The sequence below is a fragment of the Necator americanus genome, chromosome I (genome assembly GCF_031761385.1).
Source record: "Necator americanus strain Aroian chromosome I, whole genome shotgun sequence".
NCBI classification, from domain to species: Eukaryota; Metazoa; Nematoda; class Chromadorea; order Rhabditida; family Ancylostomatidae; genus Necator; species Necator americanus.
In genome coordinates, this window is record NC_087371.1 from 14,316,040 (window position 1) to 14,343,923 (window position 27,884).

The window sequence follows — 27,884 nt, forward strand, 5'->3', positions numbered from 1 at the left end:
AGTCATGTACCGCTCTGTGTTGCATTTCACTTTTTCTTGGATACCTCTCCTTGGTACTTATGTAGTTTACTTGTAGGTAGATATTAGTTGTTTATTGCTGTAGATTATCATGTGCTTTTCTTAGAGGCCTTAGTTAATAGTAGGTTAATTGTAGGATGAGTGCCCCGGGAGCACCGAAGAAATCCCGACGTTTGCAGGAATACGCATCAGCTCCGGCTCAGGTACTAGCTTCTACCTTCGAATAGGGTATTTTCGGTGATATTTCGCTATGTTTCTCTAAGTTGCTTCGGAAATACCGACAAGAAGTGATGCGAAGAACTCAAACAACTTAGTTCACCAACCGAGAAGAACTTTTCTGTTCCTCACTTCCTGGGATATAGACATAAAGTTCCCCTTGTTGCAAAAACTTGTATTGTAGAATATATATATATATATATATATATATATATATAGATTTATATATATATATATATATATATATATATATATATATATATAGATGTAGAAGTGCAATCTGTGAGAAGACAAAGCAATATGCTTAGAAGTACTTAATTCAAGGTTGCTGATGACGAGAACATCGAACCAGTGAATGTATTCTGTGTAGAGCCTAACGATAGCAGTATTACCAGTGATGAAGTAGAATATTTCCGGGAAACGTTCCGGGTGAGTTCTAATAGTAACATCTTCATTGTTATTAACTTGAAGTAATTGTGTCAGATATACCCTTTGCATGCATTTTTTTTTTCTGACAAATATATTCGAAGTTTCGCATTCTTCAAAACATGTTGGTCTCTTTCCGCTGCAATTTTTCCGATATGTTGTTTTGTTTTTCCAAGCTGATTTGGAAATATCGAGATAAAGTAGTGCAAAGAACAGATTTTGTGTTGCTTTTAGTTTTTATTTCGCAGTGTTTAACGCAAGCTTTTTCAGATTATGAACGAACATGGTGTAGGGGCTATATGGATGTCAGAAGAAAAAGCATTGGCGGTGACATTGAGTGATGAAAGTTTCTATTTCCTCGCTGCTTTTCGTGGTCTTGTATTTGAACATCTGAAGAAGCTTAAAGTGAAGTATGTTTGTTTTCCATATGTGGAAATATGGGAAATTGCTTCAAAAACTTTTCATTTCAGCCTATATGGTGTTCATGTCGTTCGACAAACATTGAACAATGGTGGCTCTCTACCTCGATGGGATTTTCCTGTTTTTTCGCTAAATCTTACAGGAGCATGCGTTTGCTTCACCGGACTCAGTTTGGAGAAACGAGTGAGGATATTTCGTAGCGTCTATTCCTCGTCGATACATTCAAAAATTCGTGCAGCACGTCAAAATAAAGAGATTAAAGATTTCTGCAACTTGTTACTGAAGTATATTACGAGAGTTTAAGTCTCTGGAAGAGAATTTGTAAGAGTGCTACATTAATGATGCTTACACTCTTCTAGGATGAGCTCAAAGCCAAGATCAACTACATGAATGGTATTGTGTCTCCAGGATTGACTGAAAAAGTCACTCATCTAGTCACAGAGTGCTGTGATACTCAATCGAAGAAATATACGGTTAGAGACCGAACCCTACGCATTTTATGAGTACTTGATGTATTTGTTTCCCTTTTAAGATTCTATTTCTTGATTTTTATCTCTTCTTTCTTTTTTCTTTATCTTTTTTTTTGTTCAGTTAAGATAAAATGTATTCATATCTAGTATTAATTAAGGAAGCTCGAAGGATGTGCTTACCTATCATGTCTCCGATATGGATAGAAAAGGCATGGGAAGCTGCTCAAATGTTCTCTTCTGATATGTTCTCTTCTAAAGAACTGACACAGCAATATCGTATACCTATTTTTAACAAGATGGTGTGTTTGATACTCTAAAACGTGGAACTTGCAACATTTCTAGTACCATTTAAGATTAACTTCAGAAATACTTAAGCAATGAGTAACTAATTGCCAGGTTATCACTGCGACAGGTATAGGAGGAGACGAGCGTATGGACATCGCACGCCTTATCGAACTGAATGGAGGACGTTTCTCAGGTGACATGAAAAGAAATGAGTGCACTCATCTGATCGCAGACCAAACTAAGGGAACGAAGTATAAAAAGGTTTTCCTGTTGCCTCGTTCTATTATATACGCAAGTACCAGTTAGGTTTCGTCGTATTTTTAGAACATTTCAAGGGAAGATACTTTCAGGCACGTGAATGGGGTTCCGTCAGAATAGTTCGTGCGTCCTGGTTAAGGAAATCAGTTCAAGCTGGATACGTTCTTCCTGAGAGGTAGATGTTCTCTCCTACTATTCCGTCCAATTCCAAAGAATTGATAAATTTGTTCTTCTCATTAAAACTTGCCACAATGTGAAATTCTTTTTATTTTTATATATTTTATATATTTTATTTACTTATTTTTTGTTTTTTCTATTTATTTTATTTTATATTTGCATGTGCTGGTTTTTCAAACTTTGTTTCTGTTTTTGTTTCCAAAAAGTACGCAGAATAAAAGAACAAGGAAAGCACATTACTCCTTTTTTGTGCGATTTTTTTTTCGTTTGTATGTCAAATTTCCCCTTTTCTTTTCTCAAAGAACTTTTCCACTGGGATTGCGACGTCCGAAATACTGCCGCGCCGCATTCTTGTGCTTCTTTTCCTAACCATTACTTTAGGATGAGTATAATCCGAATGAGAAAGATAAAAGCAGTACAAACTTGTCACGAAACAAATTCCGTCATGGTCAAAGAAGTTGAACGACTTAAAGTCATCGATGGTACTTGTAATTTTAGTTTAATTTTTTTGGAGGGAGTGTCAAGGAAATACTTCGAGGAACAATTCTAAGGAATTGAGGATAGGAAAGAGGGGTGTAACGAAAGTTTGAAGAATCATACAAACCCTTTCCGTCTTTAAGAACAGAGGAGCTATTATTGATTTAAGTCAGTTACCAAGACTAATGATTTAAATCTGTTTTGCCTATTATGAAATGTTGGCTTGAAAAAGTTCAATAGAAAATTCTACTAGGGCATCCGTTAGCATCTTTTGAATGATCTGGTGAATATTGCTTTTTTTAGTGCGTTTGATCCCGAGAAACGTAATCGATGCAGCACTCCTGTTTTGGCTTCACGGGCTCCAGAACCTGAAGAATTGGATTTCAGCGTTATTCAAGGTAAATGGCAGTGGTCTGTACACTCCACAGAAGCATCATAATGCTGTACTAGCGGAGGACACTCCCTATCCGTTACTTGTTATCTGCTATCCTAGTAACTGTGCTCTAATTAATGATCAAAGATATCTTTTTTTTTTTGTTCTTGCACACGAATCATCACATCTACGTTCATTCATTTTAATCCCGTGTAGCAGCTTTTTCTTCCTGGTTATAAGCAGATAACCTCTTCTTAGGCAAAGGAGGACGCCTGGATAGTTCAACATTCAACACACAGATATCCAAACTTGTCGAAGAACCGGAACCGGAACCTGAAAGAACTCCACTCTCACTTGTTCGGTTTGTCTTACAATGTTGTTTTCAGCTCGAAACTGCCCTAGTGTGGGATCATTTTTACTACGAACACTTTTAGGCCCAACTTCCGCCGAGAAGGAAGTCGTCATCGTCTGGCGCCTTCAACACCAACTGTCTATGATCCAATTGACCAATTAGCAGAGTCTTGTCTCAAAGGGGATTTCGACTTTTTGGAAGTAAGGTGTAATTTTCTGTAATACTCTAGAAGAGTCTCCTAGAAGCCTCAGTAATTAGGGGAATGCTTCAGGGTTGTCGAATATGGGTGTTTGGTGCAGATCAGTCGCGTGTGGATAGGTGGAAGAAACTGCTGGATTGGTGAGATCTGTTACTTTTTGCTGCAATGTAGTTAGACCAGCCGACAACTTTGATTGCAATTTTTTTCCTTTCTTTAGAATTCTGTAATTTTTGAAGCTGCTTTTAATACTTTTATAGTTGCGTGCCGCGAATTTGGGGACTGCTAAACATTACTAATACTAGCATTACATGCTTCTGCTTTTTTTAATTTTTGTTCACGTTTGTTCAGTAATATTTGGACTTATGATTACGTTGCAGGAGTGGTGCTACCCGTGTGGGAACAATCGAAGCTGCCAGCCATATCGTGGTGGTAAATGCAACGCTCAGTGATCGTAATAAACTGATTGAATCAAAATCTCGTGGGGCACAAGTTGTGCGCGCCGAGTGGGTAATGGCTTGTTGTAAGGAAAAAGATATGGTTAGAGCTGAAGGTATGTTGGTTTTTCCTTCCCTTTCTTCTCCAACTTGTCATTGTCTTATGAAACTCACTACTTTGAAGAGTATGTTTGGGATCCAGATGAAACCATCCTCCGTACCGGCTCGAGACAACCAAGTCATATGTCCGAAGATGTAGAAACACCCAGGGTTGGTTTCTTTATATTTTTTTTTTTTTTTTATATTTTTTTAATTATGTCGGAATTATTTTGACGAATTCTTATTTTGAGTGACTAGATTTCACAAAGTACAGTTTATTTTGTAGCGCTCTGACCGGGACATATCTTCACGACCTGATGGAACTGGTACGACCAACAGTAAGGAGCTGCGTGCTTCCGAATGTTTAAACATAGCTCCTTTGTGCAATCTATCTGACAATCCAGATGTTTCAATCTTGTTCCGGTGAGCATTCCATCTCTTCAAGGCTATAGTTAAAGGAACAGGGTATGTAGGAGAATATACCTTTTTTAGCAGTGCTTTCGTCCTCAAAAATGTTTTTTATCCTTTTTCTACCAGTTCAAAGATACACTGTTTACTTGCTTTTTACGGAGAGAAAGGGTAGGGTATATGTCTATTTTAAGTAATTTGTATACTGAAGTGTAACTCAGAGCTCTGAAATTTCGGCTGCATGGCTTACCCTCTGATGTTGGTGCGCAAACGATCAAAGATATTCGTTCTGCCGGAGGTGGGTTTTAAAATTGTTCTTGTAGAGTAGCACCAGAATACATTTAAAACAATCATCTCTCTACAGGCAAAAAGCGATTTATAACCCTAGAATAAAGTAGTTTAATAATTTCGTTATAGTTATATTACAGTTTATGTTATAGTTTGATAATTTATAATTCGGAATAATTTCAGTTTTTATTGAGTGCACATAGAAATTTCTAACGACAGACGAATATATGTGCTATTTTCTTTTTGACCTTATTATTTATTGAAACGAAACCTATTTTCAAGTGCTCGTATTGAGAAACAATATTTCAATCAATCTTTATTGGTCTGAGTTGCTGCTGATGTGAAAGACAGAAATGGATTCTGATATTATCGAGAAATAGCTCAACTTGGTTAGATTAGCAGCAAAAGAAAATTGGTTTCTGATCTACTGTACCAATTTATTAGGACTGATTGGCAGGGCGGGTTTTTTGTCTTTTTCATGAAGAATCAGTAGGTCAAGAGTGTTTGAAGAAGCTTCTACCTTATCCACACAATAACAATGAGCTCAAAGTTTACAATTAGAAGATTTTGAGGATTTTCAAATTCCTGGGTCTCTAACGAAGTTTGCCAGCCACTCTCAAAGAACACCACTTCTATGTAGTTAGTCTGTAAGTCATACGAATTATATTTAGCGACCCCTTTCTTGGTTATTCACGTGTCTTTCTTTCATCACGGGTGTTAACATTTTTCTTCATCGATGTGCGATGTCAAGCAAAAGCTAAGATAGGCTCTGACTTCCTCCTCCGAATTGTTGAGGAGAGGTTAGATTCCTTGTGCGATTCTATCAAATGCATTGGATTCTCTCAGGATTAATAGCATTCCGGATGTATGTTCTTTTGCCGCCATGTAATGTACCAATAGATTTTTCACTGAATTCTATTGGCTAGAAATATGTATTATTTATCAATGTGTATTTCTTTTTCCTGACGTCCTTTTTCAGGTTTGGTTGTGCCGATTTCTGATGGATCCACTCACGTTGATTATCTTGTCAGCGATCAAGTTGAATGTGGACGTCTTCCGTCATGTGAGAGCTATAGTGAAGCGGTGACGGTATATTGGATGGTGGGTCCAGTCCACGATATATATATATATATATATATATATATAAATGTATATATATATGTATATATATATATATATACATGTATGTATATATATGTCGTATATTTTATTTAACTTAACGATATACTTTCCTAAGATTTTCTATTTCTTGAAGATGTGTTTGACCGAGCAAATTCTAATCTGGTCTAATTTACAGTTCAATCTTCCTTTTCGAAGGAAAGTAAAATTTCTCAGTGATTTTCACCAGATTTATAGTGCGAAAGCAGAAAAAGAGGCCAATGTCAAGGCTGTGCTAGAAAAATTGCGTTCGTTTCAAGTGAAAGAGAATCTTCGTGGTTGTACTCACGCCGATCTGCTAAGGCATCGATCGTGTAACGGGAGTACGGATATGTAATGGTTTTGTGGGCGCTAATTCTAGTATCTCGGTTAAAATTACAAGAAAATTTGCGGTAGATAGACTCGGTAATTAGCAGTGAGGCAACGACGAGGCATTAATCACCGGCGAATAATTGATCAGCTAGTACCAAAAAGGAATCTGTGATTTGGAAAGTTTAGGCCTTCATTGAGGGGATATAGTAAAAACACTGCAGTCATCTACCCATATGCAGAACTGCTGATTTGACTGGGTTTTGTGACATTCTAATTTTGTTTGCAGAAAAGTTGTCTTGTCAACTGCCGTCTTTTGAAAGCGTCTAGTCACCCTCTTTATCGTCCGATTCCTGCAGTAGAAGAAAGTACTGTGTTCTCGAATACGGTAGTAATGGTCAGTTGTTTCAGCGACTACGAGAAGGTGAGTTGGATACTACTTGGTTTTTGCAGCAGTTTATCCATAAGCTGGTTCTTAGATGACCCTCGTTGGTCTTGTTAAAAGATTCGGCGGACGAGTGCAAGAAACGTTGGCAAGAAGAAGCAGGGGAGACGAGGTCGAATTCTATTTCATCAGCTGCATTTACAATTTATCCTGACGTTCCCTCCCTTTTGTCTTCTTGACTTATCAAAAGACGAATCAATCTGCGTTTCCAGATGGCTGTGACGCACGTTGTTGGCGGCAATGAAGGGCAGAGGGTGATTGAGGCTCGCCGGCAGAAGTTCAAGGTAGTGAGTTTAGTTCAGTCTTGTTTCTTACTGATTTCACTTGTTGCACCTTTCTAGGTCGTGGATCCATCTTGGGTCATTGAAAGTATTATAAATGATAAGCCACTGAAAGAAGATTTGTTTCCATTACGAGTGAGTGATTTCGTCTTATAAAGCGTTCAGAAAGATGTATGAACAAAATTCTCACCTAAAATCACAAAAATTAAAAATAGCTTTCTATTTCCCACACTGTTCATCGTAATCGTTTTACTGATTTGAGGGACATTCAGGGGGAGGCATACGCATCCTATGAAGGAAGAACGGACGACTTGTGGCCAAGAGTAACCAAAGCTCGTCTGGCTCCTCAAGATGTGGATGATTTCTCTGACCTTATAGTGGAGGAACTGCATGTGGACCGCGGCGGCAACGTCCCGACTTGTAGTCGGGGCACGGCAAGGTCTGGCGTCGAAAACTGTGGAGTACCTGAAGTGAGTGTTTTGACCTATTTTGGACCTTTTTGAAGAATTTGATGCAGTGTTGATGTTTTTAAACGAATTCACGTTTATACTTAATTGCAAATTTCTCCGAAGTTAGCAATTGATTCGTTATTACCGTGTAGAAACGACTAGTAGTCTGGTGCAGTTGCGAAAGCCGCGCGATGGATCTCCATCGTGCAGCTTGTATTACTGCACCGGACTTCAGACAAACTTGTCCCGCCTATGCTTTTTTTACAATCTCCGCAAGTGAAGTGATCGGATTGTTGAAAGGTTCTTTTTAACGGTCTCTGTGTGATTTTTTTTTACAAGAAGAGCGTTAGTTTATTTTTGAAACTTCTGCTGAAATTTTCACTATGTGTATTAGTAGAGCGTTCAAAATACTTTCACAGAAGTGGTATGAATGTCAGCTTTATGTAGTCCCACTAATTTAACTCGTAATGTGGATAATCCTGTAATGACTTCAACACCACCTTGCGAACGCACCGCTCTGGTTACAGTAGGTATATTGGTGGTCTTATTTAGTTGTCTATAGAGGTATGCGGAATGCAGATGACTAGAGTTGCTCGTCTGTTTCATTTGTGACGTGTTCTTCATTCCTTGGTGGTTGAACATCCATCCCCGTTTTTACGACTAACATTCTTTATGAGAATGTTAGTCGCTAGTACAATGATAAGACGGGACTTTTTCTTTTTGAAAAGTATCTAGTATCTAAGTTACGGTATCTGGTAGTTTGTTACTTAGTCTTTGTATAGCTTTAGTTTATGGTTGGTTACATGAAGAATTCTTAAGAATTCTTCCAGGTTAGCTTTAAAACATCAACTCCAGTGTCTTTGGTGCCGAAGCGATTGCGCAGTGCTCCCGACCGAACGTTGGATTTGAAAAAAATGTTCAAGCCCCGGTAAGTATACCCGTTTCTAAGAAGTTGAAGATTCTGCATTTTGCAGATTTTGTAAAGGTTTCTAGTTGCTTATTTTACGTGTCCAAGAAACAATGTCGCTTCTGCTTTGTCTCATTGCTTCGATTTTAAACTTGAACTTTCTCTTCTTCAGTTTCAAAGGGCTGACTCAGGCGGTTGAGGACATACCTTCACCATCTACGTCGGACGCAAATGACGAAAGCGTCGTAAGAGTTTGTTCACACTTGTATTCGTTTCATGGTTATTTAAGCGGAGTGTTGTAGACTGAGTCAATGGTTGGTCGTATACTGAAGGAAGCTGTGACTAAGACAGGTGCACTGAAACATCATGCCAAAAGTGTGCTCAATCCCAGCTCCTCCAATTTGACCCCAAAATATGCCATTAAGTCTAGCAATACCAAAACACTTGGGCCGAAACATGTAAGCTGTTTCACTAGATTCTAACTATGGATATTTACGTATTAAAATGAAACCATTATAAATTTCGTCAGAGTCCGCGAAAACCTTCGCAGAGTCAAAAGCAAGTTGTGGTTGTGGACAATGCAACAACATCAGCGACTTTGGAGAATGACAAATGTTCCGAAAATAACATGATGGCGCTGAGGGCTCGAATGACTGAACGATTAGAGCAAAGAAATAGGGAGATAGGTAGCGTATTTATGTATTTCTTTTGAATGAGTATTATTGAATACTTGGCGATGTATTGTAAGTTTTTTTCAGCTAATCAGCTGGTTGGAAATAAAGCAGTCTCCGCTTTATTGGGGTCACCTCAACATACTGAAGCTGAAGCTTCGTCTGCTGGACGTCGAAAACGTCCTCAAGCCATCAGCAGCGCTGGACCGTCAGCGAAGAAAACGTCACAGCCACATTCGGAAATGGCACCACCGCCAAATGAAACAGTTCAACCATTGATAGAGTGGCAACCAGCTATGCCGACGAGGTAATTTGTTTTAAATTGTTGGATTAGCGCAATGGAGGAAGCTTGTCGTTTGTAGTGTGCATTTGAGGTCATGAAAAGCAGTATAATAATGCTGAGCTCTGTTCGTTATGTAGCAGAGTAGTTTTTAAACCTTGCAACTTATTTGAAGTATCACTTGAGCTTACCTGTGATTTGAGATTTTTGATTAATTTTTCACCTAGTATATTTTAGTCTATCTTCTAGCAGTCTGCTTGGTATGGATGGACCACTGAGTTCTACACGTCCGCCGGTGAGACGTTAAATCATCGTTTGAATTTCCACTAGTGTTACAGTATTGTACCTCTGTGCAACACATCACGCCTTAGCACGTACGAAAGAGGATTTGGTGTGTTTGCCCTGAGCGGAGAGCTGCAGCGAAGATTGCGGGTTAACTTTAACGAAGCTGTAATGATGTTGTATATTTCGAATTAACAGAAGTATGCAAATACATTTATAGGTAACGCCAACGACAACGAATGCGGAATTACACCGACGGCTGCTGCCAGCACGAAAATCCTCGGAAAATCACTGCAGGTACTACTCTTACATTTATTACCGTCGATGATTGTTTTGTGAGCATTTTCATTCTCTTATTGTTGAATTTCACGTGTACTTTAACGAATTTGTAAGCACTCTCTGGCACATTGTGTTTAAGAAAAGGTCTGTCGAATGTGAATATTTATGAAACATGTATTTTAGGTTGTATGAAGACGAGCTCCCACAAACAAATCCAAACCTGGCGCCTACTGATCTTCAAAAAACACCTGCACCCGCTGAAAATCGCCCAGTTCACACCGCTACTACTTCAGTGCAAAAATATAATTCGGCTCCATTGAATGTCCAGACGTCTACAGCGAGAGAAAATTTCGCTGGTGATGGCCAATTAAATCATCGCAGTGCTCCTGAGCCAGTTTTACGGACTCCCGTTGCTGCTTCAACAGTAATAGGAGCGTATAACGCGACAACAAAGCAACCTGTAATGAAACTGCCAACGATAAAACAGGAACGAATATCATTTGAATTCACTGCAACCGTTCGTCGCTTCATCTTTACGTCGATTGTTTCGCATGTGAGTTTTATAACATTTGACTTGCATATTTACAAGGTATAAGTGGAAATGCTCGAATTTGCTGAAACTCTAAGTTTAATAATTAAGCCAAGCGAAAGTATGAGGTAATGTTTGACTTGTGCGTTCTTCCATTGGCACAAAAGTGGTTGTGCATCAATTCGAATGGTAGGCAAGCAATACCTTAAAACATCTTACGTAGGAACTCGTTATGAGAATTCCTAGAGTTGTGTTTGCAAAAAATTTCTTGGTGGTTAGAAAGTGCTTGATTTTGAAGAAGAGGTAATGTAACAAAAAACGTTCCTAAACCATAAAATTTTCGTGCGCATGGAAATGGGTTGTTGAAATTTGATTGGATCAAAAATTATAAAAAATAATATGTCCTATCTAACAGAATGTTATTACGTGTCAACCCAGATACTGTTTACCCACTGCTATGACAGAATCTCTTTAAAATCGCTTGAAAATGTCCTGTTTCCACACAGTTGCGATGGTTTTGACCTAAACCTCATCAGATAACTCTTGAATTCCCATGAAAATAATGTTAATTTGTTCAGTTTCCTGAGTATCAAAGAACGGAGTTATTTTGTAGATCAAGCCTTTTAACAAGCAGTCACCTGTGATAAGGACAAGGATCCTCAAAAATTCACCTTTTCCACTTTTTATGTTTTTTCTTCCTTTGCAACAAAGGCATGCACTTCTGAGTTCATCTCGTGCGTAGTAGGTAAACTTATGTCAGTTCACAGGAAATACATAGAATGGCATCAGTGGTTCAGTGGTAGAATGCTCGCCTGCCACGCGGGCGGCCAGAGTTCGATTAGCGGCCGATGCAAGCCTCTTGCTAATGCAATGTAATGTAAAGAACAAAAACACACACACACAAACAACAAAAAACTTATGTAATGTAAACCGTGAACATTGAACCTTTGTTTTTTCAACCAGTGAACGTGAATGGTTTTTTGTCTTCGTGATTAAATATATAAAATGTTACGGTGATTTGCAGGAAAAGTTACGGTTATCGAATATCATCACTCGCTTGGGAGGCATAGCTGATTCCGGAGAGCTGAATGATGACTGCACTCATCTGATTTGTGGGAAACTGGTAAGCAAGAGCTAGTCCTTCTTCATTTCCAGTTATTGTGAAGTCCTTGACTCGAAAGACGACTGATTTTATGCGAGTTCCTTACTTTCACTAAGGATCTACAGGAATTCCACATAGTAATATATGGTTAGCAGTAATATAGAGCAAACAGTTTGCCCACAAGATGTCATTTTGCGGGGAAAATTTGGAATTGAGAAACCCAGAAAGAGCTTCAATTTTTGAGAGGTGGTGGCTCACTCTTATTCTTTTCAGATTCGTGGATCGAAGCTCATGGGATGTATAGCAAGTGGCCGATGGGTTCTTGGCGCAGACTATGTGGACAAAAGTTTGGCGGCTGGGAAATGGTTACCGGTACATCATGTTCTTTTTGAATGCATTAAAATTTTGACGTTCTTCCATTTTCCCGCTCCACTACTTCGTTAGCTTTTTTTTTTGCATAGAAGAAGCGAACTAAGATCAGAGAGTACTGAAAAGTCTGCGTTTAGGAACAATTTAGTCATCTAACTTTGACCGGTGTATCTATTCTTTAGGAAGCCGATTTCGAATTTGGAGACCCAACTCGATTAGCAGAGACGAGTTTGCCGGAAAGAGAGCTGAATCTGGCGAAAGCATGCAGACGATGGCGTCTCAAATTAGAGAACCACGACCGCTCTAAGGTTATTCTAGTCAAAAAAAAAACATTTCAAAGCACTGGGATTTTTTTCTTCTATCACTTCATGTTTTCTGAATCTTTTTATTTTACAGCGAATAGGCGCATTTCAAGGATGGCGATGCGTTTTGTACTGTTCCGATGAGAAAGCAGCGGGGCTCATTCCAATGTTGAAAGCAGGAGGAGCCGAAGTGGCTGTGAGAAGGCAAGGCGAGGGAGCACCACTTGTCTTTCGACCAACCCATGCAGTGGTTTGTAATAGCAGTATGTGGAATATGGAGGTAAGTCTCGCGTTTAGGTTCTTTGCGGAAAAGAGTTTAAAATTTTCGCTGTGCAGTATTTTCCGGTGATGACCTTAAATACCCTTCAAGTGGTGCGTGAAAATTTATAGAACGATGGTAATAATTTATTGATCTTTAGCACTAAATATTAAAGTTAATTATTTCAGAAACAATTAGACATGTGATTCGCATCCGTTGTAAGCAGCTGTAAAGCACATCACTTTTAAAATTTTTGGATTAACAGTGATTAAACCTAATTTTTTCAAAGTAACTTCTGTACGTTATCATTTCTAATGTTTACATGGCTGGTCGCGGACGGCTCATCCGCAGCTGCTCGTGGATGCTCTGAGGGGGGAAACGTGAACCCTCTGCTCTCTAGCCGCATCAATAGAATGCACTTGTACAGTGGACACCCATTTTTTCCCTGTCTTTTTCCTACTGCACTGTCGAAAAGTCATCTACATGAATATGTCAGGATTGAAGAATTCATTTAATGAGTTAGGTTTCCAGGAACTAAATATGCTGGTAAACGTTGGTGCAAAAACTTTCCCCTTGGAGTACATTTCCAAGTTTTTGATAGAAGAGCACGTGGACGAAGCTGCATGTTATCATCCCGACTACAAAAGAATTTTACAATGTCGACAATGACACCGTAGATTATTCGTGTAGTTTTACTTATGTTTTTGTCATCTGCCTTGGCTTTTTTCTCATGTAGAGGTATTTTTGTCGCGGTGACTCATATTTTATAATTGAGATTTCATATGAATTTGGATACAGCTGTACTTTGTTTCATGTTCGCATTAAATACTGATTTTTCATCTTTTTTAAAATTAGAGTTAACATCACTGTAGACATTGGAGGAATAGCAAGGCCAGGTCGTCACCGTGTCTTCCTTATTGATGGACTCTCCTGAAAAAAGAGGAGGATTGGCCAGATTTCTGCTAATTTTCAACCTGGTTGATGTTTTCTTTGAGTAATGTATCGAACAAACTTCAGTTTAGCGTTGAAAACATAATATTTTATATTTTGAAATTTTCTGTTCTCCACCATTCCATGTATGATCCCAGATGTTTTTTTCTGTGCCTAGCCAGACTTTTTCATACAATTACTTGCCTCAAATAATAAAAGTTTTAAAAAACTTCTTGTTCAATCGTAGCAATGTTTTTCTGCGGGAGTATAAAGTGCTAAGTGACAACGCTGTATCTGCCACGTCCGATACGGCTAGCGTCAAGGGCAGCCGTTCCGAGCTGGTACGGTCGCGGCAATTCTAGATCGACGAAAGGCTCCAAATCGAACATCCACAGATCCAAAAAGATGATAAATAGCTGTTGCAATTATCGAAGCAGGTTAGTGGGCTTCGGCAACGTTCCCCAGTATTCAAAACAACAACCTGCCCTTTTTTCCTCCCAATCTCAATCGTGGTTCCCGCCTATTGCGCAGGTCGATTCAACTGGCCATTTCAGAACATTGTCACACACAACGCGTCGGATGCGTTCAGAAGAACGTGGCCGAGACTTGGAGAGCGACCAGACCGCGAGGTGTTCACTATTTCACCTTTTCTGCGGAATAAACGCGGATGTAGCTAAGTTGATGTGGAAAGCACTTGTTTCGGTGTCACAAAATCCTTTTTAAGTTTCCTCCGCACTTCTTCGAGCGTAACTTCTAACGGAATTGCACTAGGCTTCATGTCGACTATAGGGGGTTGGAGGGGTAAAGAATGAGGTGAAGTTATCGTGATTCACTCATTTCAATGTTCGAGAGAAAGCCGGCGCCAGTTATTTCGAACATAGATGGATACAGATATTTAGATACACGACTTCAGGCCAATTTTTTGTTCGAGTAGTTAATAGGAGTAAAAATTGTTATGAGAACCCGTTCAAATGACCCAGTTAACTCCTAAAGTTCTACTTGGTCTCTATTTCATCCTCAAATACGACACTTTTTGGTCCATTATCTGCTCTGAAATCTTACGTAGCGGGATTCGGAGAAGATTGAGCATCGAACGAATCTTCAGAGATGTGGAGACTAATTGGGTGCTTTTCTGCGTTGTATTTTCGTACGGATTTATTTTCCTGCATCCGTCAACAAATCCGTTAGTGATCCGTCTGTGATGTTCCGTTAATAATCTGAAGAAATTTCGAAGTCTTCCATGATTGGTAGTCAGCGTTTAGTAGTGATGAAATCAGTTTGGATATCTTTATCGTCATCGTCTTCATGTGGATATTTTAGGTATAGGACATACTCTCTGTTGTCTTCATTGCTCTTGAATGTTATTGTTGGATCCTTCACCTCTGTGTTGCAAATTTGCAACAGAAATAAGAAGTATAGGTATTTATTAATTTAATCATCTACCTCTGCGAACAACTTGTTCTAGGTTAATGCGTTTATCCATATTTTGTTGTTACACAATCTTCGTAATATCTGGATTGGTTGTACTGTCATATATGTCCGAGTTCGTTACTCGTTTATTTCTTTCTACACAAATAAATCACTCAGTCGTCGATAAAGCAAAGAGATACGTTGCTGTGCAGCACAACCATGGTCGCCTTGGAAATCACGTGAGGTTCAAATCCTTGTTCACTAAAATGTCGACTACGATTGTATCTTTGGCATAAGCAAGGATGTGTCAAGAATGAAATCGTAACTGTTAATGTTAATCTTCATCGTAAATCACGGCATTGTCTTAAAGATCGTTCCTGTCGTTTTTTTTTTTGCTCGACTAGAAGTAAAAGAGAAACAGGGTCCCACTTATTATTACGAAATGAATGATTGTTTAGAGTCAGCATACCATCCCATGATTCTGGAGTGGTACGGATTTCAGGTGGAGTATTCGTATACGGGATAGTAAATTATGGAGAAGATGTGATTCCGTCCATTTCTTCCTGATTGCCGTAAAAAAACGGCCCGGAAAATGCGGCGCCGCACAAGGCTGGCGCGCTCCATTTGAACTCCTTGTAATAAATAGTGCGCCAGAATGCTCGAAGCCGTATCTTCCTAGCCGTTTTTTTACGACAGTTAGGAAGAAATGGACGGAATCACTCCCTCTCCTTAATCTACGATCCCGTATACGAATACTCCACCTGAAATCCGTACCACCTCAGATTCGTGTGGTGATGCCCTTAAATGAGAACAGTAATGACGAGGTATTTCTGCTTCAGACTTCAGATGCTTTGCAGATTAGTCAGGACGCTTTTCAAACCACTTCCGTTACGAAGTATGACAAATTTCAGATCAAATCGTACACTTCGTTTGGCGTAAGTCGTACTATTTTCCTACAATTAGTGCTGAGACCCTCCTTCATCCCCGCAATCCGACTGTAACCCGCCGAGGGACAAGCGTGTAGTTGAAAGAAACTGAAACTACTAAAATCAACCTCTGATCTCATTCTTTCTCATGTAATGTGAATGTGTCACATATGTGCACATACAAGTTGAAAACATGAGGAAGTTCTCAGCGTGTACTCGACAACACAATTCTTCTCTTTTGACACTGAAGACGGATTCAAGAGTTCGATCCCCAGCGAAATATTAATTTTTGCAAAACAGAGAAAAAAACAACTGATAAGGGCGCAGGAATCGTTCTGATATCATTTTCGCTTCTTCCCTACTCGTTACGCACAGTTTAGTCTTTGACTGTGATTACGGACGGTCATATTTCGATTCCTGCCGGAATCTTGATTTTCGCAAAACGGAGAAAAACTAATGATAAGTGCACGTCACCTGTAAATTTTTAAATCTTTTTTTTTTGCGATATTTACAGCAACTAAGCGCAATTTGGAGGTCATTTTAGCCATGAACACTGACTCTGATTGAAATGACTGCTGTGCTGGGTGGATTTTGTTAGGTTGAAATAAATAAAAACATTTATAACTTTATGCAAGAGAAACTTGGAAGGGCACTTAAGTGTACGTTTTGTAGAGGAAGATGTTTCGCGCCGTAAAATCTTTGACACATTGGCGACAATGTAGTCCACATGTGTATTACAGTTGTTTTTTATTTGATTTAGCTATATTTCCATTTTTTCGTTACTTTTCTTCTCGAATAATTAAGTCAGACCTAAATAAAACTATACACTGGGTGTTCTCAGAAAATCGTTCATTTTTTAAATTTCAATGATAATAACAGTGAAATGTGGGCTGCAGTCGTGAACGGAAAAAAGGCCCCGGTCCCTTGTGGCTAATTTATTTTCCGGAATGCGATTGTCGTCAGCGCGTTGAATTTCCTTTTTTAGAGACTGGTTTTTTTTAATTACATAGTTGAAGAGTAATTGAGAGTTTCAGCAAATTTCTCGACATTTCCCCAACTAACTTTTGACAAATCAAACAAAAAAAAAACTTGAAAAAAGTCGAAATTAATTCTGTTCGAAGTCGTTCATATTTTGACGCACAGCCAAAAACTAGAACTTTGCACTTTTTCTCGTTGCGCGATTGAAAAATTCGGCTACACATTTTGGTAGATCATCCAGGAAAACCTTTGGTTCTAAATTTCGATCTTAGTAGGTGTACTAGTTCTCTCATAAGTGCTGCCCAAATGCAGACGAAAAAAAAACAAAGATAAAAGTAGGACTCCGGGTGTAGGTTACGGGAAAGAGCGTGGTCCCGTTCAATTCCCCCAATTGTCCTGGAAAATGGCGTGAAAATCGCCTTAGTTCCTGCGAGGTACGTTTAAACGTACATTCTTTATAAAAGCTTTGGTTCTCTTAGCAGCATATTAGTTTCAATCAAATGGTTTGCTGAGAAGACCTCATTGATTTTTGACCGCTCGCTCGTGAATGCGCTGCATGCACAATAATGGCGCGTTCTAAAGTATCTCGTAGGATCAAGCGCCGTTTCCCACGCCGTTTTTCAGAATGACTAGTGGAAATTGAGCGTGGCTGCAGTCATGCCAGTAATCTACACAAGGAGCTCTATTAGCACGCAGAGTAATAACATCGTTAGTTTTTTGGGGCCGTTAAGAGATGATCTGGATGGTTACGAACGCGGATAACCATCATGTAGTTCGAAGAGTGTTCTAGAACGGGTCAAAACTATTCCAGGAAAGTTTCCTCGGTTTTATTTGAAGCGCTCAATTAGATCATCAAAGCATTCAATTCAGAATGGAAATAGTTTGCTTTGGTAGGCGACGTCAGTGACGATCTGAGAAGCCTTGCAAGGTTTTTACAAAATGAACATCAGCTGATACTTCCTTTCCACTCACAAAGGCACTTTCACTTATCAGCCCCCTAGTCGCTTTGAACTTTTGAAGATCTGAGCACGTAATTTGATTATGACGGCTGCTAAACTTGAACCGTTCCACATAGAACAAAAACTTCTGCATTTATCTGGATGAAAGTATGGCTTCGCTAGATTTCTTGTCACTATTCCTCTTATCTTTAGTGTTTGCAGCTTTTCCTTTATACTGCCGGTTATATTATCGCAAAACGACTTGGCCGATCCTTTTACATAACCTATAACAAGTCAGAAGTAAGAGATTATTACGTGATGAGGAGAATGTTGCATGCAACCGAAATATTTCCGCAGTTAAAGCCGTTGTTCACGGTTTTTGAGGTTCTTTCTTTGTTTTTAGATTTTGAGCATTCAACGATACGTCACCCACATTTGCAGCAAAGTTGCATAAATCCAGTTCTGGTGCCGTTCGCATACAACGAAGCCAATGAGCCTGCATGTTGTTTGTTTGAAGATCCTATGAAGTAAGTGTGATATCGTGTATACATTATATAGCGGTATTCATTTGCTTACAAAAGAAATTTTGAATACGCGAGGTTTCTGATTTCATGTACTCTTCTTAGCAAAAAATCCAATTCAGATTCGGGTCAGAACGACCTGAATCTCAGTTGCTTAAGAGGTTGCTTTTGAAAAAAAGCGCTACTTTCTACACTATTCTTTTTCTTTCTACACCCATTTGTAGAGCTAGAGAGAATCCCATCCAGGGCGCAGCCGCTTACTGCATCGCATTTACATCAAGATCATTATAAGGGGATGATCTTCTTGAGAACTTGAATGCGTGGATCGTGAGAAGCACCTACGAACACCTAACTCCCTTGTATTGCGGTGACGAATCGTTTAAGAATCTTTCTCCTTTCAAACAAACTCTCTAGCATCTGGAAAGCAGCGCAGTGATCTTTACAAGTGTTATGTCAAAGTCCTTTCCCTGCAGATAAAGTGCTTCAACGAGATTACGACTTTTGACAGGACCTGGGTTACGCAAACAGGATTCGCGACCAGTGGTTTGGTGGGAGTACGTACGTAGGAGGTAGCCCCTTGATATCAACACTAAGCTGTATTCGTTTCGTGCCATCGGCGTTCAAAGGCATCACCTCACGAATCTGGGGTGGAGCGAGTTTGAGGTGGGTTATGCCCACACAGGGTTATTCGTAGAGTGTGGGAAATAGGGCGATTCCGTCCATTTCTTCCTAATTGCCGTAAAAAATGGTCCGGAAGATGTGGCGCATGCACAAGGCTGGTGCGCTCCAATAGAACTCATTTTGGAAAATAGCGCCCCGAAACGCTCGAAACCGCATCTTCCGGGCGGTTTTTTACAGCGATTAGGAAGAAATGAGCGGGATACCACCTGTTTCTGCAATTTACGAGCGCGTATAGTCTTTGACCATCGGTAATCCATATCGCATCAGATTCGTGGGGTGATTGCCTTTAAGTTCCTTGAATAAACATTATTGTCTTGTGTTGACTCTCATTTGCTTAAAAGCTACTCCTATCCACCATTCACTAACCGAAGGGCTAGTTAGCAGCAAAATTATAGCTATAGTGGGATATAGGGACGTAGTGAATAAAAGTTCCGCATGAAAGGGTAGAGGTCACCAGCAGCACAATATGCGATAAGACCGACCCCTGAGGAAACAGGTGTTCTAATGTTCAAGGGCATGCAGTACATTTTTTCAATGCAGTAATGTGCAACAGAAATAAAGACGGGTCCATGAAGCTCGGTGCAGTTCCGTAAGCGGCTACGCTCGAAGCGGCGTGTTTGTGCTAGCCCCCTAGATCCTAGCGAAGGGTCCCCCTAGATTCTAGCCGCTGGGCTAACCACATTGGTTCACGCAAAGTCGTCGAGCTTACGTCGTTTTGAGTCGACTATACCACTAAAAACATCTATCTATGATCTTTCCCAACAGGTTGTACGAAGGCTTCATTCATACTGCAGGGGCGTGTCCAACGATACCACCCCTCGAACGCTAGTTCTAGAACAGACGTGTCACGAAAAGCCACAAGTGGCATGGGTAAGCCGGCTACAATCTCTACGATATGACTGAACCCTTTAAAGGCACCGTATCACGATTTATACGTAGTGTGGAACCTGCAGCAAAAGCGTACAGTTCACGTAGTAAACCGCGTAACCCAGTGTTGTTCCACTCATCTTTCTTTAAACGCATCACCTCACGAATCTGAGATGGTGCAGATTTCAGGTGGAGGATTCTTATACGGGATGGGAGACTATGGAGAAGGGGGTGATTCTGTCCATTTCTTCCTAACTGCCGTAAAAAACGGCCCGGAAGATGCGGCGCCGCACAAGGTTGGCGCGCTCCAGTCGAACTCCTTGTAGAAAATAGTGCGCCAGAACGCCTGAAGCCGTATCTTCTGGGCCGTTTTTCTACGGCAATCAGGAAGAAATGGACGGAATCACCCCCCTCCCATAGTCTCCCATCCCGTATACGAATACTCTACCTGAAATCCGTACCACCTCAGATTCGTGGAGTGATGCCTTTAATCGTTGTAAAAAATGAAACAGCGTGGAAGACGCAACTTTTCACGACGATTTCAGTTGTGACGCACCACGCACGTGCCGCGTCCAAGTGCAAATGGTCGAAGATTAAATGATTAACTCCTCAACATCCTATTCAAGTAAAACCAAAGAATAGAGTGAGGGGACCGAAACGTGCGCATAGGGGGGCTTTCTAACGTACCTCGTAAGAACTAAAGCAGCTCTCGCACCGTTTCCTACGTTAACTAGGGAAACATAAGCGAAACCACGCTGAGTTCCGCAATCTTAGCCGAACTACACATTTCGCTGTGGGTTCCGCGCCACGTCAAAATCGTTTTACGCTTCTTTTAACAAAGCGGAGAGAGTGTTCAGAGGAGGACAGACTGCTGCGCGAAAATCTATTTTTTGAAAGACGAACTCTGGGTCACTCATGAGTATGGAAACCACTCGGCGCCATGAAACGACAGCGACGCATATGGCGCTGCTGGGGCCTTTTACTGCGTACGCTTCGCGGGTGAAAGTGAGGGTGAGGGGAGGGGGACACTCAACCGCGCTCTTATTTCGAGACGCTCCACCTTACTTCTTTCTCTTAGTTACTCTAGCTTACCGGCTTAGGTCCAGTCATAAATCCCCTGAGACTAATGCTTAGGTCTAAGGGCTCCGACCGATTTAGTTATTTACTTCCAGGAATAAGAGTGCGACTGAGTGTCCCTTCGCTCACTGTCAGTGTCCCAAGGTCATTTTACCCCGCTTCGATGCTTTTTCAGCCTATTGAAGATGATTACGGTTGTTGCCACAGACGCGCTGTTCACTTTTCTTGGTTGTTTCTGTTCATAAAATGATTGTGACATTGTATCCGGGACTAGGGAATTTTCAGCTACTGACACTTTTAGACTGGCTAATCATAAAGCAAAGTTTCTTCTACTTGACACTAAATTCCTACAAAATGCTCGTTACATCGAAGATTATTTGCCGGAAGTCGTCAGGCTCCTCACGTTTGCGGACGAAATTCGCGATCAAGGAAAGACTGCTCTGGAACGTTTACAATTGTGAGTGAATGTGTTTCTATTCCAGTAATTCCACTAAAGACGCCACCGTATTAATTGCCTTTCTTTTCCATCTCTGCATTTGTGTATTTCTCGCCATAGTTTTTTTCCGTAGATGTTTGCTTTTCAATTTTCATTTGTCGCTGTTTCACTCCTCGCCGTTGAGTATCAGCTGAACCGCATCACAACTGTAACGGACGAGGGAATGAAAACGATGGAATTGTTGTCCATGTAAAGTGAAGATCCATTTCGTTACTTCTGTTGTGGATTTGGGCTGTTCACCGAGTTTAGAGTTTTTTTCCACGAGAGCTGGAAACATAGATCATGCGTAGAATATGTAAAGTTAACAGTTAGATGCTCCGGCAAAATACATACATTATGGCTAGAGTGCAGCAACATCCATAGCTACATAAATGAAAAATGTCTCTCTATCGTCGCTCGATTATGAAGAGCAATGTATCGGAGTCAAATCAGCACGACTTGCATTTCGACAGCAATTTAACATAGTTTAGGAGTTATGTCAGCGCTATGTGCGTTCACATCCGAAGGACCGATTTTGTATCGTCGAATACTTCAACGGATGGCGCTTCAACTGTTCGAATCACTCGACGGCTTGCCAGAGAGAAGGTTCTTCACGCTAGAGTTTTTCTTATTACTAATTCGCTATCAGGAAGTCCGTACTGGTCAGGGTCTCTATCGATTTTTGATTTTTGGTGATGATAGGAAGTTTATGAGATGGATAGCTGAAGACCTCGAACTTGACGAGCACAAAAACAGACGCTTTGTGAGCTATTCAGGCAGGTTCATACGACTTTACTCGAAAACCAAGACTTGAGTCCTTTAAGATCGCCAGCATTTCAACGTTCAGCGAAGGTGTGGATTTTTACGTATCATCACAAGCATGTGCTGCTTTCTTCATGTCTGCTCCTATATCAACATTTGGATGGTGGTTGGCATTTTTTACGCCGAATCAATCTGCCGTCTACTATATGGACGATAAACGACCAATGAAGGACAAAGTCCCTTCGAAGGACTTGTTTTTGTGAGTTTTCAAATTTTGTACCTCATCTATCAATAGGTAGTAGAGAATGGATGTCGTGATTAAATCATTCAACCGCCGTAGCACAACTTGCAAAAGTTACTCCACATGTTTTCGCACATCGGTTGCGTTCGTTTGCGCTCACTACTACACTCATTCTGAATGAAACGAAACCGAAACGCTTCTGCCAGACGAGTTGCTTCTGAGGGCTGAAGCAACTCGTCTGGCTGAAGCGTGTGAAGGAACCAATCAAGTCAAGTACTTCTTGCTTTTTCTTCGTAAACAACTCTTCACTCATTCACTCTTCTTTGATTTATTCTCTGCTTTGAGAAATGTATAGGAACTCAATATCCTGAGAGGAAAAAACCAAAAAGATCCGCTGTTCATTCCCTCAGATGCTTTGATGTGGCTATGGACTACGCGTGTGCACCGCAGTCTCATTGGGTTCTCATCCAATGAGATTCGACGCCTCTGCTGCTTCCATGAAGGGATAGCCATAAGAACTGCAAACTCAATCTACTCACGAAAAAACCCAAAAATCACTCCTATTTTTCTCTTAATCGACTTACTTTCGTCTCCACAACATGTTGATAGCGCCAAAGAAGGCGGCCCAAACCTTTGCCATTGAGATAAATTTCACGTTAATTTCGTGACCTGGGTTCTTTCGTGGGAAACGATGCAGATAAAACCGCTTCATCTGCTATTTGAACAGCTTTGATCGTTCAAATCGCTTAGATCAAACGAGGTGGGAAGGAGACTGGGACGCTGTCCTCGCCTCGCGCATCAATCGACATTGTCACATGGCTGTGAGTGCGTGTCACCGATGATAAGTTCGTGAGGGTTCCAGTGGAGTTGACACATCAACAGCCAATGGATGATTATCGACAGACCCTTATGACGTGGCGATGTTCGGTCGATAACCATCGGTTGGTAGAACCCAAAACTACGCGATCGCGACTGTAAACTCTACCGGGGTCGTTATACATTGCACGTGCTTATGCTATGTTAACAATGTATTATAGACTTTACGAAAAAAAAACACGATAGGTAATAGAAGCTGTACTGATACACAATAACGCAAGACTTTGCGCGTAACTGCGTAGTCGCTTTGTCAAGTTGGAACTTTGCATGTCACTGACACCATAAATGCGATATTCGGAGCCGGTACTCCGAAATCCTTCACTTTTGGACGATCCTTCCTATCGCATCTGCGACCGCACTTTTCCGTAGGTTAATTGAAGGAACCTACGGTAACTTGATTGTTATTTACACCTCATTTTCCCACGCTTCCGCCCTTCTTTAGGTAGAATACTGGTTAATCGTAATCTCTTTACCATCCAAGTCGTGAGCCCTCGTGTTGAGAAAGAAAGTTTGATGAAATTGCTACTTTTTCATTAGCAAGAGGTTAATCCTGACCAGAGTTGATAAAGAATTTATTGTTGGCCTTTTTCTCGTAATCTTTGCTTCATTATTCTACCTTTTCATCTTTTCTATCGTCTCCTCTTCTCGCATATTTTTCGAACATTTATTCCACGAAATATTCTTATTGTGTTCCAGACGATCCTGGAAGCCAGTTCAATACTAGGACGCTACGATGCAGCGCAGATGAAGGGATATTGCATGAATATAATCATAATCATATATAATAAATTGATTAACATTGCGATTGTGTGAAGTTGTGTCTTCTGGACCTGCTAGGAACTGATGGTTATATTGTTGAGTGAAAATCTTGCTGCTCTGTGCACAAATTGTCGGAACCGGTCTTATATGAATTGCTTTGTTTAATTTATTTTTTTTTGTTTATTAGAATTACCCTTTGAAATAAAAAAACGCTGGGCTTCTCGTGATGTAAATGGCAATCTATGTCCGCAAGCACTTATGTTTGCTCGGACGAGCGCAAAGCGTCCGCAGCAATTTCTAACTTTGCCAGTGTCCCGCCCAAAGACATGGCCATCAATACCTATCTTTCTTATATGACTGCTTCTTATTATTTTAAGACTCCGAACATCGCAAAATTTATTAATCTTGAACTGCTACACATTACTTGCTGCGAATGTTTAATGTAATGAATTTGAATGAAGTTTCATTTGCAGTGTATTTGGATAACCTGAAATTTTTTCTAGTTATTAGAAATACGAGAGGAGTGGAGAGTTATGTTTAGAGAGAGAGAAAAAGAAAACGAGGCGCGGAGCACTTCTAAAAGGCAGACCAAATGTAGGAGCAGTTATGGAAACTGGGCGGGACGTCCAAGCAAGGTAGTTACTGTAAGATCTGTTTACGCCCGTTTTCTTTTCTCTTCACAACGTTGTGAACCTGAGAAAATATCTTACTTCATCAGATATTCGTTAGTCTATGGACAGCGTTTGTACGGCATGCGCAACAATATCCACGTATTCGTCTGTTTTATCCTAAATTAATCCTCAGTTCCATGTATGAACTGCTACAGTAGTCATACTCGGATCATCGAGCAACCCTGGATTTTTGTGCCGCCTACCTTATTTCTATTCCAGTCATCATCAGGTAACGCTTTTATATTTTCCTTCGAATCGGCAAGCTCTTTCGGCCCATCCTTCCGTTTCTCATCGCTTGATTCCACGGAACTTTTCGAGGAGCTACGCTTTGTCTCGGATTTCATTTTGGGAACGGATTCGTCTTCCTCTGAGTCCAGTCCTACGTTGTCGTATGCTTCTCTTCTCTGTCTTTCGAGTTCTTTGTCAATTTCGCTTTCATCTTTTCCCTCCGCTGATCCAGCAGTGACTTTCTTCTTAGTGATGTTTGTTGCCTTTCTCTAAAAGTATTAAAGCAAGGACTGGAAAGAAAAAGATAAGTAGCAGTTTGTTAAAAATTGAGAGAAAGTGCGCATCGAAACTTTGCAGCTATCTCGCATGAAAGATGTTGCTTGCATATTGCTCAACCAGTTTTCTTGGTAATCTTTTAAGTTGTAATAACTATGTGGGAATTCGTCTCATTAGCCTCGGACATTGAAGGGTGAAGAGGGAAGGCGAAGGATTCGTTGTCACTTTGAAGACAGGACTGGGGAATTTTTGGATTATACGGAGAAATATACTTCCTTCATTTGTAGGCATGCACACAGTTCATGTCAGGGCGAATGTTTTGAACACTTCCAGGCCATCGATGGGATGGATCAGGAGCACCAGAGTGGTCAGTTTATCCGACGAAACAACTCTTTACCCCAGGCAGACAAGAGTTTCTGACACTAGAAGAAGAGTGAAGAGCTGCCTCCCCGGGTAAGCTGCCTCTGAGAGCAATCGGATGACAGTGATTACCTTCGCTTCTTTAGGATCCGACTCACGATCGCTTTTCAGTTCTCGATCGTGCAGAAATGATTCCAAAAATTTCTTCTGCCTTATCTGAAGCAATACACTGGAATGTATTGTAAACCTCGTGTACCGATTTCTCACCAATTTTTTCGCTCTTTCGGCAGTTTTGGTTCGTGTTTTAGGCTTTTTTACCTGCACTTGGATTATTGACAAAATCGTATTGAATAAATGTGCAGAATATGGACTTGCCGCTGATGCTCTAACGTGCTTTTTCTCCTTATCTTGTCTTTTTCGTTTATGTCTTCTTTTTCTTTTTGTTACCTGTATTACTATAAAACAAAGCAGAAGGAATACGATAAAGGAGGCGAATGCCACTGCTGCAGGGATTATGTACACCATTTCGATATCGCCGTCAGCTTCAGTTAGTTTTTCTTTTCGGCTGAACATTTTCTATGAATCTACGTTCTTGGCAGTGGTAAAGATAGACGTTAAAGTTACAGTTTGGAATCATGAGTAGTGACTATAGTTGGCGTCTGAACGGACGAGTCTAATGTCTCACTTTCCGTCGTATTCGTAGAATCTATCACAAAACCTTAAACACGTCCTTGTTGAAAAAAGTAGTTCTCCAACTCAGAATTTCTTTTGAAAAAACTCACTCATACAATCATTCAACCATTTAACAAAATGACCGGTCAGGAAAAACTGAACCTCACTCGTTCATGGAAAAATTATAGAGGATCAGATTCTAATTATCACCCATTGTTTGCCCTGTTTTTGTTCGTATAGTAGGGTTTAAGAAAATATCGTGCTATCTCATAACAGTCTTATTAGGTTAGATTTTGTACCATTTTTATTAACTAATGTGAGTAAGTATGTGAACTTTCCGTTTTAAATTGTAGTATTATCTGTCCAGTTGATCTTGCTGCACATGTACTATAGAAGCCTAGCAGTTTCTCATAAAATTTGACCGTAGGGTTTACTTGATGTGTTAATCGCAGATGTGACCTTTTGTATGCACCATAATAGCGTTTTGTGTAGCGCAGAGATGTCATAGAAATCGTATCATAACAAGTTTTGCAAAAATCTCACCAACGATCATTTTCAGTGATGCACAGTTTAGTCTAGTTTATTTCATCGTAAAAATCTACAATTCAAGGCCATTCAAGGAGAAAGTAAGAAAGAAAGGAAAAACGAGAGAAAAGAACGAGTTATTCATACGAGAAGATTCTGCGATTCGATTTGTGTGGGAAATAAAGTTGGATTTTTTGGAGAGGTACCAACTCGGATAAACGTATCACTTATTGCGGTTACCATTTCAGTGAGGAATTTAAGATTTGCCCGAAGCCTTTTAAAAATGACCACATATTGAGTTACTGCTACTACTGTACTGTACTGTCTACTGTAGTAGAGGTCCCACCAGCCATTATCATCTGATTTCATCTCACTGCAATTGTGCACGCAACTAGTTCATAATTTATTTGGGATTCCAACTCGACATCCGCAACCCATATTTGTATTAACATAAACAAAGTTTTCTTTCTTTGTGATATAAAAGCATTCTTAACACATTGAAATTGATATACATATGAAATTTCTTTTTTTTTCTTTTTTTTCATTCCTTAGCATTTTTAAACATAGAAATGCTAATAGAGGCTATCAATCGTTCTAGAGCCCTTATTCAGTTGAGTAGAAAAAGAAACGGCTATCCGCATAGTCTTCCAGTCGCAGAAAAATTTATACGTAACGAGATCAGGGAATTGTCTACGAATTGGGGGTGTCACACCGAATATTGTTCTGGCACAGCGAGGAACTACCTTAACCCCTTATTGTTTAAATTATCAGCGGAAGATGCACTAATTAGAAGATTACTGGGTACCTTGCAATGCATCCACCAGTGAATGACGAATCTCAAGGACACGTTGGCACCGGGGATGCAGTAGGTAAAGGTCGATTTGTTGATTTTGAGCCCACAATTTTCTTTGTCTAGGTAGTAAGAGGTGAAGAGAATGCATGAGTGAATTCATTGACTACTTTTTATGACCCTTTTTTCTATTTTTGTTCGGGCACGTTCGCCAGATTCTGAGAAGTCTTGGATCTCGTATTGCAAACCTATTTTCTATAAAAAAATTTCATGTCAAAACGTATGCAATTTGTATGTTATTGTTTATTACATTGTTGTCATTACACTCCATCAAAGTCAAACTGTCTACTAAACTAAGTTAGAAATTTACGACTGCCATGCGAATTTCATTTGAAAAGA

General features: G+C 40.2%; 3 protein-coding genes across 6 annotated transcripts; 2 read left to right on the plus strand and 1 right to left on the minus strand.

Moving 5' to 3' along the window:
• Positions 1–4: 4 nt before the first annotated feature.
• On the plus strand, positions 5–13,191 carry RB195_005535 (uncharacterized protein; the record flags this gene model as incomplete). Of its 2 annotated transcripts, XM_064178098.1 has the most annotated exons (36): positions 5–72; positions 155–221; positions 559–663; positions 931–1,070; positions 1,131–1,263; positions 1,440–1,553; positions 1,709–1,849; positions 1,947–2,096; positions 2,186–2,268; positions 3,051–3,145; positions 3,379–3,481; positions 3,555–3,672; positions 3,744–3,811; positions 4,049–4,221; positions 4,290–4,375; positions 4,491–4,627; positions 4,834–4,910; positions 5,880–6,001; positions 6,657–6,791; positions 6,847–6,924; positions 7,025–7,096; positions 7,154–7,228; positions 7,366–7,563; positions 8,373–8,470; positions 8,622–8,694; positions 8,752–8,907; positions 8,979–9,135; positions 9,208–9,427; positions 9,638–9,695; positions 9,903–9,979; positions 10,145–10,514; positions 11,515–11,613; positions 11,866–11,964; positions 12,144–12,269; positions 12,358–12,543; positions 13,054–13,191. In XM_064178098.1, the coding sequence occupies 36 exons, from the start codon at positions 5–7 to the stop codon at positions 13,189–13,191; spliced, it is 4,395 nt and encodes a 1,464-aa protein (XP_064035180.1). The 2 variants fall into 2 exon arrangements, with proteins under 2 accessions (XP_064035180.1, XP_013291720.2); XM_013436266.2 differs by lacking the exon at positions 5–72 and having other exon boundaries at positions 156–221.
• A 666-nt stretch (positions 13,192–13,857) lies between these two features.
• RB195_005536 (uncharacterized protein) lies at positions 13,858–22,350 on the plus strand (the record flags this gene model as incomplete). Of its 3 annotated transcripts, XM_064178101.1 has the most annotated exons (9): positions 13,858–13,889; positions 14,007–14,081; positions 14,773–14,865; positions 14,918–15,101; positions 17,927–18,088; positions 18,146–18,231; positions 21,152–21,307; positions 21,817–21,931; positions 22,150–22,350. In XM_064178101.1, 9 exons carry the CDS (start codon positions 13,858–13,860, stop codon positions 22,348–22,350), a joined length of 1,104 nt encoding a protein of 367 aa, XP_064035181.1. The 3 variants fall into 3 exon arrangements, with proteins under 3 accessions (XP_064035181.1, XP_064035182.1, XP_064035183.1); XM_064178100.1 differs by lacking the exons at positions 14,773–14,865; positions 14,918–15,101; positions 17,927–18,088; positions 18,146–18,231; XM_064178099.1 differs by lacking the exons at positions 13,858–13,889; positions 14,773–14,865; positions 14,918–15,101; positions 17,927–18,088; positions 18,146–18,231 and adding an exon at positions 21,993–22,088 and having other exon boundaries at positions 14,032–14,081.
• A 2,338-nt stretch (positions 22,351–24,688) lies between these two features.
• RB195_005537 (uncharacterized protein) lies at positions 24,689–26,284 on the minus strand (the record flags this gene model as incomplete). The annotated part of the gene is made up of 7 exons (XM_064178102.1): positions 24,689–24,751; positions 24,838–25,131; positions 25,631–25,714; positions 25,766–25,816; positions 25,874–26,063; positions 26,123–26,216; positions 26,281–26,284. The coding sequence occupies 7 exons, from the start codon at positions 26,282–26,284 to the stop codon at positions 24,689–24,691; spliced, it is 780 nt and encodes a 259-aa protein (XP_064035184.1).
• Positions 26,285–27,884: the final 1,600 nt, after the last annotated feature.